The 16,064-nt window shown below is 28.8% G+C and overlaps 1 protein-coding gene and 1 long non-coding RNA gene across 2 annotated transcripts; one reads left to right on the top strand and one right to left on the bottom strand.

The window, feature by feature from the left end:
• The first annotated feature begins 102 nt into the window (after positions 1-102).
• LOC149519073 (uncharacterized) lies at positions 103-2,670 on the top strand. Its single transcript, XR_016341455.1, has 3 exons — positions 103-2,006; positions 2,136-2,202; positions 2,549-2,670. It is a non-coding gene; the product is annotated as an uncharacterized LOC149519073 (long non-coding RNA).
• Positions 2,671-2,676: 6 nt separating this feature from the next.
• Positions 2,677-7,050, bottom strand: LOC111287154 (sodium/calcium exchanger NCL-like). The gene is made up of 7 exons (XM_022877444.2): positions 6,607-7,050; positions 4,792-4,977; positions 4,486-4,667; positions 4,004-4,149; positions 3,621-3,897; positions 3,232-3,540; positions 2,677-3,127 (listed from the first exon to the last, which is right to left on the bottom strand). The coding sequence occupies exons 1-7, from the start codon at positions 6,992-6,994 to the stop codon at positions 2,879-2,881; spliced, it is 1,737 nt and encodes a 578-aa protein (XP_022733179.1). The 5' UTR covers positions 6,995-7,050; the 3' UTR covers positions 2,677-2,878.
• Positions 7,051-16,064: the final 9,014 nt, after the last annotated feature.

Raw genomic sequence — 16,064 nt, 5'->3', positions numbered from 1 at the left:
TTTAGTTTGTTGGTTTGGTTGGTAAACGTGTCACGGGTCGAGATTTAAACTTTAAATTTGTGTAGTTTCGGGACTCGGACATTCACCCTTCCGACATCTCAAATCAGCCTTCCTGTCACGGTTTACACCTTTGTGAGGTATTGTTCGCTCTGACCCCCTGACCTCACAGTTTTGTCCTACAAAAGGTGCCTCACAAGACAGAGGTGGTGTGAACCCTTTTATACCCCAGTGACCCTCCTATTATATTCGATGTGGGATTCAAGACTCTTCCTTAGGTCCGTGACATTCTCCCGCACCCAACCTCGTGACGCCCTCGTCACGAAGGCTAGCCACCCTACCTGTCTCCCTTGAGGTGCTTGGCGTGGATCGAACGGTTTAGGGCTAGCTCTGATACTACTTGTCACGGGTCGAGACTCAAGCTCCGAACCTGTGCGGTTTCGGAACCCGAGCATTCACTCTTTCGATGTCCCAGATCAGCATAACCATCACGGTTCACACCCTTGTGAGATATTGTCCGCTCTGACCCCCCTGACCTCACGGTTTTATCTTACAAAAGGCGTCTCACAAGGCAGAGGTTCCCAATGACCCTCTTATTATGTTCGATGTGGGATTCAGGACTCTTCCTTAGGTCCATGACAAACGGATCATACAGAGTGTCACGGGTCGAGACTTAAGCTCTAAATTCGTGCAACTTCGGGATCCAGGCATTCATTCATTCGGCGTCTCAAATCAACTTACCTGTTACAGATCACACCTTATAAAATATTGTCCGCTCTGACCCCTTAATCTCACGGTTTTGTCCTACAAAAGGTATCTCACAAGAGAGAGATAGTGTGAACCCTTATATATATAAGTGACTTTCTTTTTATATTTGATGTGAGATTCAGGATTCTTTTTTAGATCCATAACATTCTCTCCCATCCAATCTCGTGACATCCTTGTCATGGAGACTAATCACCTTATCTACCTCCCTTGAGGGGTTTGGTGTAGATCGAACGGTTTAGGGCTGATTTTGATACCATTTGTCACGGGTCGAGATTTAAGCTTCGAATCCGTGCGGTTCTGAGACTTGAATATCCACTCATCCGACGTCTCATATCAGTCTACCTGTCACGATTTATACTTTTGTGAGGTATTATACGCTCTAACCTTTTGATCTCATGATTTTATTTTACAAAAGATATTTTATAAAAAAAAATGATGTAAACCTTATATACCTCAAAAACTTTATTTTTTATATTTGACGTGAGATTTAAAATTTTTCTTTAGTTTCGTGGCACAGAGATTGGCACCTTTATTGGTAACAAGCTTTAGCACGTGGGATTTGTGGGGATCTGATCATGCTTTTAGGAACTTTGTCTTGTATTTGTAAGATGGGTCCCCCCCCCCCCCAAATCTGACCCTTCATTATCTAAGTTGCAGATTGGTGACGTCCATGAGGGTACACGCTGGATTATTATAAAGAAAATAAAGACAATAACATTGTTAAAAATGTAAAATAATTTCAAAGAAAAACTTTGCTTCATATTAAAAGACTTTAAGGAAGATTTTCAACAAAGTTTTATTCAGTTAAATGAACCCTCTTAGGACAGGGTTTTCATCTTTTGATTAAAAAAATATTATGTCATCATTTATATGGAGACGATAAACATAAAATATTTTTTTATTGTTATCAATTTTATATATTTTTTATTTTAAATTATATTATTTTTTTTATATTTTTTCATACGATTTTATTTAAATTTACCTAGATTACTAAGTCAGCACAAATCATTTACAATGATTACAAGCAATGATTTAGATACCAATTTGAGTAGACGAAGACTTGCTATCGTAGTCCAACATTTTTAAGTCTTCTTCAATAATTAAAGCCAGTCGTTTTCTAGTGGAGCTATTATCTCTCTGGAATTCAATTCCCTAGCTTCATAAAATGTTCTTTTGATTCCAAGTTTCTGGCAAGATCAGCATCTGCTACCACAAAACAAAAATGTGCTTTTGATTAACTTGTATGATCTTCTTTTTCTTCCTTTTCATGTTATTCTTTTTCTTCCAGAATTGGGACTGGTGCAGTTTGGACCAAGAAGCAGCATGAAAATCAGCTCGAATTCTGACCGGAATTTCATCTTTGATTACAGGCACGCCTAGGATACTTTGCTTCGATCGTCTTTAACAGCTCAAATACTGAGTGTTCCACGGTTCCAGGTACTGTCTTTTTTCACTGAAATCTAGTTTAATCAAGTAAGATCTGCTATGTTACACTATACCATACGAGCAAAAGAAAACAACCAAGTGTTTGCCATTTGCATTGGTTGAAATGGTTTTTTCTCCTTGCAAAAAACCAGATTCTAACCTACAGGATAAAAAAGACTAGACCAACCCAAATTTTGCATTTTTAAACCCCCAGATTCTAAACTAATATCTGGTGTGATTTGTTCTAGACAAGCATATCATGTGTCTACTTATTTCTATTTAATATATATATATATATATATATATATGTTATGTGAGCTAGAATGATCGTAATTTGACCGATGCTTCGTTTGGATAGACAGTGAAAAGATTTCCACTGCACCGACAGCATAGTTTTGCCACTGGATCCATCCAAATGAAGCATAAAGCCTAGAATAAGGTCTTTAGATCGCCCAAAAAGAAACAGAAATCTTACACAAATGGAGCTATTTAAACTTTGGTTATTAGATAAACTGAGGAACATTGCTCCGAAAAACAAATACATCACCAGGTAACCAAAACAATAATCCAAAATAGTCTCTCTGAAAGGCAATGTCAAAGGGAAAGAGTCTCGGTAGTTTATAAATAGGGAAAACCATGAAGCTCAGAACAAACTGCTTATCTCCTACACTAGATCACATTCATGAACCTAAGACCAACCAAAGACATAATCAAGAACATAAACGAGCGCCAAAGAAAATGGATAAAGAATGTAAGCAACCCAGCATGTCCAAAGGGGGAAAGTAGTGCGGAAACTGGCAAAGGCACCCATCACGATGCAAACAATAAGAATAACCAACACTTCAGATGAGAAATCCCATGTCAATCCCCTGATGTAAACAAGTGCCAGGAAAACTGACAGGCAGAGGACGTTATTCATGGTTACTGCTCCATAAAGCTGCATCAAGAAACTTGGAGATGAGAATATTGTATGCTAGATTGATGATCAATCAGATGATTATCAACTTTCTCAACAAACAAGTGAGGTAACAAGAAACAAACCTCAGAAAATGTTAACGATGCAGTCCTCTGCTTTTTGCGGCTAGAAAAGATAATAGCTGATACAGCTTCACTAGAGTTGGTAGCCAATGGCAATGCAATAAATGAGATGAAGAAAGATGGAATACTTGTGGCATCAGAAAAATTATCAACAGCATCTACCAGTGGATCTGCAAATGCAGCTGCAATAATGGTACCTAGCAGTAACATTAGTACTGCTTTGAAGGAGATCCACCTAGGGTTTACAACACCCTCAACAACCTCATCACTTTGTTCCTCCGACCCCAACAAATCATGTTCTCTCTTGGTTTGCTGCACATTCACACAATAATTTGAAGAAGTAGGTCTGTGTAACTTATAATATCTAGAGAAGTCATCAGTGCTCAACTTACCTGGTGAAATCGATCAAGAATCTTAAACGTTCCTGAATTAGATTCAAGATAAGCACCCCCAGTTTGCTTTGCCTCGTTAATCCACTTTGTGATTCCTTTTACAAACTCATCCTCTTGAACAAAAGAGTCACGGGAGGTATCAAAATCTGCCATTACTTTTTTCACAGCATCATCCTTATCCAAGTCTATCTCTTCAAAACGTATTCCTATAATCAATGCTTTCAGTTCAGAAAGTGAAAGAGCACCATCATGATTCTCATCAATTGTCTCAAACAACCTGCCAGATGTTTAGAGAGTCGGTAAATGTTAAAGTACATGAAAACTGGCAGGAAGAACCAGCAGAAGTGACAAGCTTTTCTTAAATGTCAAAATTCAAAACTAACTTTATTATAATCTCTGTATTAGGTTCACCATCATCAGTAAGAAGCTTTCCTAAAGCATGCTTTCTCAAGTGTTTTAAGATTCCTGCTATGACATGTTTGTGCTTCACAAAAGCAATTCGTCTTCTCTGGATCCAAGGCTGAAAGACCTGCAAATACATATATCATAAGAAACACTTATTAGAAGAGTAAAAGTTTCATGAAGCTAATATCAGTAACTAAAAAAAATCTGTAAACAGAACAACCATGCTTTACTATTAGAATATTCCAAACCTCAGATTCAGCATCTAAACAACTAAAGACATGTAATGAAAAGTCTACCAACAGTGCAGTGCAGTAGACATAAGACTTCACCACTGGATAAACACATTTCAACCACGCAATAAGAGATTATCAGATTTTATTGTCTTCTTCATGAATGGGTATGCCAATGATCAAGAATATAACATATGATAATGGAATTCCTCCCTGGAAAACTTGTTAACCTGATAAACGCAATAAGAAACCAACATTGAGAGTGATATGATAAGTGCAATCAAAACTGCTAAGTGTCTTCCGGAAGTTGAATTGAGAGCTTGGGGTAGTTGAACAATAAGAAATGGGACAACCGATATAGCCATTATCCTTGCAGCATAGCAAGTCCAAATATCAGTACTGACACCAGTCTCTGCAATATTGGACAAACTTTAGATTAGCTAAATGGGCTTGGCGACTGCAAAACGCATGCTACAACAACTCCTCAACCAGTCATAGCTAACCATCTAATAATAATGTTAAGCAGAGTTGTGCACCTGTTGGGTTAAATCCTTTTGTATTTGTTCCATCAACTGCAACTGAATCACGAAGATCACACCTGCCAACAACAACACAGGATCCCCATATCACTGTGAGAAGCATGACAGTTGACCCAGCTAGCAACCCCATTCCTACGGAGACCTGACTTTGAGCAGTTTCGGCAGTTCCAGAAAGTCCAGATACTGGGAAGAAAAAAAGACAAGTCAATTAAAACCATTGTAGATGTAAAACTATAAAGTACATGAGGCCAGGTGATATGGCATGATAACTTCCAAACATGCAAATCCATATAAATGTAATCAAAACAAAAAGGAGAAGAAAAATCATACGCATTATTTTATGAAAACATATTATATTTCTGTAGTTGGATAAACCATTAGAAAGAACACCTCCAATAGTAAAGTAAATATCTTTCAGGCTTCAGCTAAAGTTTTGTTATTCATATATGATTTAGAACTTCAAATCATTTAGTTGTGAGAAGAATGAAGCAATTAAACAATTTCATTTTTCCAGCATCCTCCGTACTAGTTTGAAGTTGAATTTGCTTAAGTCTGCAAACAATTCATATATGATTTAGAACTTCAAATCATTTAGTTGTGAGAAGAATGAAGCAATTAAACAATTTCATTTTTCCAGCATCCTCCGTACTAGTTTGAAGTTGAATTTGCTTAAGTCTGCAAACAATCTTAACTTTAAACTTAGATCATCATAAACAGGAAATAGACCCAAATGGATAGTAAAGTTTACATTCTCAGCCAGCTCTCAGAATAGAAGAAGCCCCATATAAACCATCAAAAACTCCTCAAGTGTCTACTTCATGGAAATTGCAGAACCAAATGAGACGAAATTGTTTTTTATTTTATTTATCCTTTAAAAAAATCATATATTATTTATATTGTTGAATTACCCATTACAAAGAAACCTTCAATCGAAAAGTAATCATCTTTCATCTAAATTTTTGTAATTTAAATATGATTTAGAACTTCAAATCATTAGTTTTTTGCTTTGAGAAGAATGAAGCACTTAAAATTTTTTCAAGCATCATCTATCGTATTCTAAACTTGAATTTGCTCAAGTCCAAACAAGCTTAACTAATCAAATGAGCAGCAAAGCCTTCATGTTTCCGCTAAAGTGTCTTGAAATAGCAGAAGCCCATATAATTATCAGTAACTCTTTTAAGTATATAATTCCCACAAATTACCAAGCATTGGAATTGGAAACAAGAAACTTGTTGGAGTTTGCTCAACCCCCACCTTTTTGTTTTGTTAATAAAACCCATGTTTTTAAGTCAGAAAAGGGTTACTGAAAGTCCCTTGAAAGACACATTTGGCAATGGCAGAGATCAGCAAACAGCAAGAATTGATTCCCTCCACCCAGATCCGTAAGCAAAAAGTACAAATACATAAATAACAACCCAAAGTATACAGGATATTCCAATAAAAAAAACAAATATAAAAAAAATGAAAATGATATTACATATAATATGACAAAATCAGTACACTAAGAAAGAATCAAACTTTCAGTGAAGAATCATCCTTGAAATAAATTTAATAAAAAAAAAAACGAAAAGGGTAAACAGTAAATAGAAAAATCAACCCGAAATTTGATAAATTAAGACCTGAATTTTCGATTTCCTTTCATAGGAAAAACACAAGATCTAAACTTTTTCAACTTTCCGCTCTTTTGAATCCACTTTGTGATTAGTCAAACAATGAATAACTCGTCATTAAAACAGAGCATTAACACATTTTTCTCGTCAACCAAACAACAGAATAAAATATTTCAAGAAAAGAAAAAAACTTTAGAGGTACCAAGAATAAGCATTGCATCGGGAAGAGCTCCCAGTATAGGCAAGAACAATCCTCCGACAATCCCGGGACCGAGGATCTCAAGCAAAAGCTCACTTCCATTGGACAAGTATGTAGCAGCTAAATACATAAGGTATCCATAAACAATAATCAAAAACAAGTTCCCAAAAACCGTGGTGGTGCAGGGCAAGAACCCATACGTCTGTTCACACGATTCCTCCGCCGAAACAAGCGGCTCGAGGAGAAGGTAAGGTGGGTTTTCAACGGTGGAGATTCCATCCGAAACGAGATCGGTTGGGGATGCACGGCCGGTAATGAAGCGGGCGTTAGATGGGCAACAAGAGAAACAAAACAGGAACAAGAAAATGAGTAACAGACCTTTTTGATTCATAGTTTTTTTTCTGTTTTGGGAAATTGAACAAGAAATGTAACTGAAGATTTGATTTATATAAACATATATATATATATATATATAGAGATATGTATTTTCGAAATAATGACTTAAATTTTATAAAAATTTTATTTTGTTTAGAATTTATTAAATATTATTCGGTAGATAAAAAAATTTTAATTAATAAATTTATATATTTATAAATAAATGAAATTTTTAGATACGATAAAAAATATAAAAAATTATAAAATTTTATTGGTGATGTCATAAAATTAGAAATTTATATATTAAAAGAGTCTATATAAATATAATACAAAAAGTACATATGAATATATATTTATTTGAGTTGATAATATTTTATAAAATTAAAATAAATTAAAAATATTTATAAGTATTGATATAATTGATATAATTTTATGTTTGTAATTTTTTATAATTAATAAATATTTTTATCCATTAATATAATTCAATTGAATTAAATTATGATAAATTATTAATTTTTATATAATTAATTAGTTATTTAATTTTACTTTCGTTAAGATGGATATTTAATTGGATTGAGAGGTTTTGACCAAGGCATGACGTATGAGAATGGGAATTGGGGGAGAGTGAGGGCAGCGTTTGAACCGTGTTCAAGGACGGCGAGGCTGTGAGGGAAATCCCTTTATTTTATTTTATTATCTAAAGATTTTGGTAAGTAAATCTAGTTTAATTTATTTTATGTTGCATTTCCATTCTTATCCTTTCTATTTTTACTATTTATTTATATTATTAATATTTTTATTAATAATAACAAAAATAAGTAAAATTTTGAATGCATAAATCAAAAAAATAATATTTTTATTACTCATCAATAATATTATCAACTCATGAAGAATTTTAAATTGAAATTTTGAATTTTAATTGTGATGTTTATATAAAAGGTTAATATTATGAATGACTCCTAATTATAGTGAATTATTATTTAATATGATATTTAAATTTTAAAAAATTTTAATATGATATTTCAACTATAAATTTATTAATTATTATGATATTTATTTTTAATGTGATTAACTTTAAATAATAACATATAACAAATAAAAATATTCAAATATCACATTAAATAATAAATTTATAATTTAGATACTATATTAAAAATTTTTAAAATTTAAATATCACATTAAATATTTTACTATAGTTTAAAACCATTCATAACACTATCCTTACGCAAACTTATATATATGTATTAGATAAGGGATAACATATATTAGTGTAAAATTTTTTAATTTTATATTTTTTTAACAATTGATTTTAATAAATCCAATTAACGAGAGAAATAAATTAAAAACAAATTATTTAATCTAATCCCTTAAGGTTAATTTGGAACACAAAATATAATAAGATAAGATAAAAATAAGATTAGATTAAATAATATCATCTTATTTTATATTTAATTTATATAATGATTAAAATATGATAATTTATTTATTTATCAAAATTATCTTTCCTCAAAGTTTATACAATTTAAATTATTAACAAATTTTTAAGGGTGTAATTGAACATATTCTAAATTTAAATTTATTTTGTTTTATCATTTTTGGCCATAGAGTTTTTAATTAATTACAATAGTTTTTTAATCTTAGCAATTAAGTAACTTCTAATTCATTTGGCCAAAAAATATTTCTAATTAGAGTGTTTAGTCTTAGAAAAGGAAAATGAGATAAAGTAAAATAAATATCTGTTTGATCCAATTAGAGATATTGGACAGAGTGACCGGAACCATTGACATTGGAGAGTGACACAATGAATTGAGTCGTTGGTGGTGGAGCCATGGAGGACTAATACAAAGTTTTACATGAAATTTTAAAATTTATAATATCTAAATAGATATAATAGAAGGAAAAAAATTTTATCCAATGAGAATTAGACATCAAAAGATGCAGCATTTCCTTTTGAATTCGTTGGGAGGTTGTGAGTAATTTTTTATAAATTCATTAAATCCAGCGTAAATACATTTGTTTAAATCAACTCGAAAAAAGAATATAGAATAAAATAAAAAAAATTATTATTTAATTAAAAACAAAATAAAAATAAGATTTATTAAAAATTTTATTTTCGAAACAAATTGATAGGTTTCTTTCTTATCAGTCATTCAAAAGAAACCTAAATAACAATCCAATTTATGTGAAAACCACTGAAATGAAAAACCAATTGAATTTGCTAATTAATACACATCACAATGTGATAATTCGAATCAACAATTCAAATGAAGCATAAAATAACAGTCTAACTCATTTGAAAGCAATTGTAAATGAGAAATTAAAAGAAGTATGAAAATTTTGTTGGTTGTCATGCCGTAGATAATTGTCCTCCATTTTTTTTTTTCTCCGACCAACTTCCCTATGGGCAATGGAAAGAATGATACGTCAATCTTCATTGCCGACACTTATCAATATTGGATATGTTGTGCTAGTGCGTAATGAGAATCGTATTACACTTTGAGTTCCTTTTCTTCTGGATTTTTATCTTAAGTTTTGAGATGCTGAATTTATGACAAATTTTTTTTCTTGCCCAATATATTCCATAATTAGTTCCATTCCTTTGTGACTTTTTGGATTACATTTGATACACAAAATTATGATAAAATAAAATAATATAATATTATGAATAAAATTAAATTAAATGATATTAAATTATCTTATATTTAACGTATAAAAAAATTAAAATAAAATAATTTATTTATTAATCAAAATTATTTTTTTAAAATTTATATAATTTAAATTATTGATATAATTTTTAAAAATATAATACAATATATAAATTTAATCTTATAAATTAAAAATAATCTATTATTTTTAAAAAAAATTATTCTATTTTTTTAATAATTCAATCATTTTATTTAAATTCATATTCAAATATTGCATAAAATAATTAATATTCAATCATTTAATTAGTCTTACGTGTCGATTATAGCCTTAGAGTTACCGACAATTCAGCTCCTGACAAAAGTTCAAGAATAAAAAGGAAACGTCATTGTTGAGTTGGTCCACCATGGTGGAAAAAATATAAGTGAACATAATTTTTTATTTAAAATTATTAAAATTAAAATTTTAATATTTTATAAACAAATGACAGGATCTATTAATCGAACCCAATTCTTTGTATATTGTCATAGTCATTGATTAACACATTTTCAATTTATTTGCATAAATTATTATTGATTTTTTTTTATTATCATTTAGGTACTGTTTATTTTACGAAAAATAATTTAAAAAAAATGGTATCTGAAATCAAAAGTCAAATTCTTTAAGAAAAAAAAAAGACAAAAAGAATTAGATTTTTTATTAGAATTTCATCGGATCAGATTTGGACGGTGTGATGTAACGTGCGTAGCCTTCGGATTCACTTATTGCTACACGCGGCGTCACGATGGATTGGCCAGGACTGTGATTTGATGAGTTATTTGGATTTACAACAACTAACCAAATTCATTTATTATTGGAATAATAAAATAATCAAAGCAAAAAATTTTAATTTTTATATATAAATTCATCTTTATTTTGGAAAATAAAAAGGGTGTTTCTTTTAACTCTAGGTTATTATATATTTTAAAATGTTAATTTTGTTAATTAACAAGTGTTTATGAGTATAGATTTAAGATTCATTTCAACGGAATCGATGCGTATCTTTTTATATTGATGCTCGAAAATAATAATTGATTTTAAAAAAATAATTTTAAATATAAAAATTTTAATTTTAAATTTATTAAATATTATTTTTTAAATTATTGTTAATCAGATGCAAATCACATTTGACAGATTGGTAAGGATTCCCTCTACTCCTTTATTTACAAATCCTAATGTTGAAGATTCATGGACCTTTTTTGTTCTAGTACTTCAATTTGAACCTAAAAACTACTCAATATATTCTAAAATTTTTATTGTAAAATTAACCTTTAATAAAATTATTTAAATACTTATTGCTCTTTTTTTTTTTATCTTTCACATCATTTTCTTGTTCTTAGTAAGTTTTGACAATTTATGTTTGAAAAAATAGTTATTCACCAAAATTTGATTTTTGAAATTGAATAAAAATGATTGAAAATTCATTTTCGAAAACTTCTTTAATACATCACAAATGCATTTTCGAAAGTAATTTTTTGTTTTAGTTTCTTTGTTGTATTAAGTATAAGAAGGTAGATTTCAATATTTTGATCAGTGTTTGGCATAGAAAATATTAGATATACTTTATCGTGATCTCAAAATGGGTCTCTAATGATTTTTTCGATGTATAAGTTGTTTAAATCTAACAATAGAGACCTTTAATCTTTCGACTAAGCAATGTCCATTCAATAAAGTAAGCAAACTATTAAAGGTCCCTACTATCGGATTTGTCAGTCTGTTGATAACATTGTTAGGGTTAATGTTTCTTACGATGCCAAATTATTGTGCCATGAGCAATGGCTTCCACAAACATCTTCAATGCACCAAAAATCTATTTTCAAAAGCCTTTTTTCGAAAGCCTTTAAAGGCTTTTGAAAATGGATGTCATGAAAACCATTAAGAAATTTCAAAAATCCACTTCCTAAAGTTTTTAAAGGTTTTTGAAAATGGATGTCTAGAAGCCTATAAGGGATACCAAAAATGAATTTCCTAAAATTTTTAAATGATTTTGAATATCCATTTCCAAAAACTTTCAATAATTTTTGGAATATTCGAATTACAATCCAAAACTTAAAATTTTAAATATTACGAAACTAAATACAAAATCAAATAAAAAAGCAAAAAAAACAAATGATTAATCTTTGATCCTAAGCTATCTAACGTCAAATGGGTGATTGAGGCTTAATTTGAAACTTAATCCTTTAAGGTTTTTAGGGTTTTCGATTGGAAGAGATAGAGAGAAGAGATAGGGTGTTTGGGTTTTAGTAAAATTGTGTTTTGGATTTAGAGTATATTAAGTAAAAAATTAGATATTAATAGTAATGAGATGTATTGAAAAGAAGTTGGGTTGCAATAGCAAATCTCCTTTTGTTCATGTACATCTTTTTTTTTTTTTTTTGGAGGACAATAATTAACTACATGTTAATTTTTTTTAGTTATAATACTGGTTGCCATTTGTAAAAGTCCATCAGCCAAATAAAACTTTGGAAAGTCCAAATGCGAACTCTATTTGGACAAAGCCTAAAACAAAAGGGAAAAAGATGCAATCAGACTAATTAATTAGATATATATATATATATCATAAGATTTGCATAAAATGTTAAGTTGATAATTTTAATTATTAGAGTTCAATTATGATAATTTCAAGTAAAAAAAATGAGAATGGATTCTCTTTTATCCTTCTATTCATCTCATTGATATTTTTATTAATTTTTTTACATATTAAAAAATTAATCTACCAATAAGATATTGATTTAATGGCAAGTAAAAGGTCTTAAAATTTTGGGGTTTTGATTTAAATCTCACTTTGTGTGAATTTGATTAAATTTTATATTATATTTGTTTAATTTTGTTCTAATTTATTAATTGATTATTTAGTAATATTATATATAAATATAATATTTTATTATTATTATAATTTTTATTATACTTATAATTTCAATTTTTAATCTTTTTTTAAAGGTTTCAAGCTTTTCTAGAAAAATAAAGAGAGATATTATCTAGGTATTTACTTTCATTTATCATTCAAAAGTGTTAATTTCAACTAAAACCTTTTCAGTATATATAAGATGTTTCCAATTTGGGCTTCATCAATGCCTAAGAATATTCTGAAACTTATGACATTTTTTTCAATAAGATGTTTACAATAAAGGATTTGACATTTTTCCAATCTATCTCATGAAAAAAAAAAAAAAAGAAAGAGAAGAGAAGGGAGAAAAGAAATTAAAATTATGAAAATATCAAACTAAACACCATAAAAAAATTGGATTAGACAATTTGGTTAGGTGTGGAATGTGGGAGTCTTTCAATTCCATTGCAACCAAAGGTCCACTTTGTGGGTTTCAAATCCCATTCCTTTGCCTTTATTGGAAGGAAGTGGTGGTGCTGGTCACTGACATTTCCAAATCTCCAACTACTACTTGAAAAATTGACACTCAATCATTAAAAAAGTAAAAAATCCCATGCACATTTAGGGACCAAAGCAACTGATTTCTTTCTTTTCTTTAATAACTTAGTTTGAAATCCAAAAAAATTTAGTTGTAAGATTTAAATTCCATTTCTGCTATCAGCCATTCATTTTGGGGTACACTTGAACCTGAAATAATGTAATATCTCTCACTTAAACTCAAACATTTTTCATAAAAAAATGGTCTTTATACATAACAATTTTATTTATTCCAAAGGAACTGAAATTATTGAAACCTACTTTACCATATTTTGATAATGTTTTTATAAAATAAAAAAATAATATTAAAAATTAAGTAATGAAGTTTTAGTAATAAAAATTTTAAATTCTTAGATATGACTTTTGGACCAAATACTAGCTTATAGCATATAGTATTAGGTCAATTTTTTATTTTTATTAACCTAATGGTTATTGTCATAAGCCTATATAGTAATCTATAACCTATAGTTTTTTGTAATCTACTTACTATTAAGGGTGAGAAAAAACTAAAAAAAAATCAAAATTTGATTCAAAATCATAGTGTTCAGTTTAATTTAGACCTTTTTTTTAATTTGGATTGAGTTGGGATATTAAATGTATATATTAGATTCAAATCAAAAAGAGAAAAATTAAAAAAAAATGAACCAAACCGAATTATATATTTTTATTAATTTTTATATTTTTTAGATTTTTATAAAATAATAATAATTCTTTATATATAAATCTATTTAAATATATTAAATTTCTATTAAAATTGTTATGCCCTAATCTTAAAAATTTAGGACATAACAGAGTCACATACTTATGAGAGAAATTCCACAAGCATGTAAGGCAACATATATGATATTAATCAAACTTCAAAATACCATATTAATTCAGAATCAAACTCCAAAGGGTCTTCAAAAGTTATAGTTTACAAAATCGAATCTCTGAAATTCACATGTTACCCTTGATCAAAAAATACAACAATATTCAAATTTTATTATATCAAGATACTCACATTACAAGCAATATGATGATAAAAGATAGATGAAGTCTTGCAACATAATCTCTTGTCAAAACTAAGTTTTGAAAATGTAAATATTGAAATTTGAAAGTAAGAAAAATTAAAAGAACGCGTATAATGATTCAACAAGTAATCGATATCCCCTCAATTAGATTAAGTATGATATAAACCATTTAGGCCAAAACATTATCTAAATGATTCGAATATATTTTGGGTAATTTTGCATTCATAAAAATATTTTCACAAATCATATTCTCAAAATCAGATTCTTATATTACAAAGTGAAATAAAATATCACAAAATTATAAATTTAATTATTCCCGTAACATACTATAACTACACTTAACTCTTGTGGCAAATGTTAGAATCATAATTACCTTTTTAGTGTAATGGGAAAAAAGTATATTAGAAGCAACTAGATCGTTGCATTGAACAGAACAAAATCACAAATTTTGTTTTAGTACAATGAGACAGAAGTATATCATCAATGACACGATAAAACAAAAACTACTATTTTTAACCTGTGGCATAGTCCAAAACTAGTTTCTAGATCACAAAACACATATCAACATGGCCAGCAATTAACCCTATTGGTAGAGTTAAAATATAGCCATATTAGGAGACAAAACTAAAAAATATACTTTTAGATTACCCAACATAGACAAAATCAATATTCGTATACTTTTTCATAATATAATTCGTACATAATAAATTTTGTAAGTCATTTCAAAGAAAAATTGACCTAATACTATATGCTATAAAAAATATATTATTATGAGATCATATTTGAAAATTAAAAAAAAAAAAACAAAATCATATCTAAATTCATGACAAAGAAATCTTATATATATATTTTGCATGCTTAATCTGATTTGCAAAACAAATGAATAAAATAATATACATTATATATATATATCAACTCTAAACATACTGAGGCTAATTTTTAAAGAATAAAAAACAGAAGGTATATCAAGCCGCTTACTCGAACTCACTAAAGACAGAAGCTAAAGAACAAAACATTCAAAATCACTCATAACCTATTAATCCAACAATATTGGAGTCATAAACCAAAACTTATCTGTTATCAAAGTAATGTCATGGCTTTTTCAGTGGACATTCTATGGTATTAATAGTGTAGCAACCTTTTTCATTAATTAAAGTAATTCTAAAAATAATTTTTAGTAAAAGGGATTTTATTTTATAATTTTAAAAGAATACTAAAATATCCATAAATTGAAATAATAGGCTAAAGACAAAAGCAATGTCGAACATAGTATTTGGATGAATAAATCATGACATTACTTTAAATTTAGCTTTGTAAAACTTCTTAAGAAAAATAAAATTTTTTTGTAAATTGACAACTTAAAGATACACTTACAAAATATATTAATTCATGCAAAAATTGAATAAAATTTATAAAATCAAAATTTATATTGTTTATAATAAATTAGATCAATTATTAGGCAAAAATCATTTTCAAAATAATCTAAAACTATTTTTTATAAATTGTTAAAATTAAAGATTTTCAATCATATACTTTATTTTAAGCACTTATATCTAATACGTTATATCAAATCCAAAGGTGAAGCCAATACTAATTCAAAGTTTATATGTAATACTACAACTTATAATTTTGTTTCACTTAAAAAGACACTAGAAATCATAGGTTTTAAAGGCCTAAAGTTTAAAAATCATTACAAAATTACCAAAAATTTTTTGGTTTCATAACTATTTGGCTACTTCAGGACTTTGATTCTTTTAGCACAAAAATCCTCTAACGGAGTCACTTATACCAAAATCAAGATCACATTTCATGCTACATAAACTCCCTAAAGAGTCGACCGAAAAGTTTATTGAAAAGTAGAGTTTTGGCAACCTAAAGTTGAGTTGTCATAATTGTTAAATACCCATTTTTTTCAACTTTAAAAAATCAATAACTTTTAAAATGCACAAACAAATGAGGAACTATAAAGT

This window comes from Durio zibethinus, chromosome 4 (assembly GCF_047325235.1).
Source record: "Durio zibethinus cultivar Kanyao isolate XHJ-2024 chromosome 4, ASM4732523v1, whole genome shotgun sequence".
NCBI lineage: Eukaryota > Viridiplantae > Streptophyta > Magnoliopsida > Malvales > Malvaceae > Durio > Durio zibethinus.
Note: the sequence above shows the minus strand (reverse complement) of the source record. Positions and strands in the feature narration are given on the sequence as shown.

Excerpts from the sequence above, each read along its gene's own strand:
- LOC111287154 (XM_022877444.2), bottom strand. The coding sequence starts at position 6,994 with ATGAATCAAAAAGGTCTGTTACTCATTTTCTTGTTCCTGTTTTGTTTC. Across the intron at positions 3,541-3,620 it reads TTCTTGATCGATTTCACCAG|CAAACCAAGAGAGAACATGA; the intron begins GTAAGTTGAGCA and ends GTGAATGTGCAG. Across the intron at positions 3,128-3,231 it reads CATCGTTAACATTTTCTGAG|CTTTATGGAGCAGTAACCAT; the intron begins GTTTGTTTCTTG and ends TTCTTGATGCAG.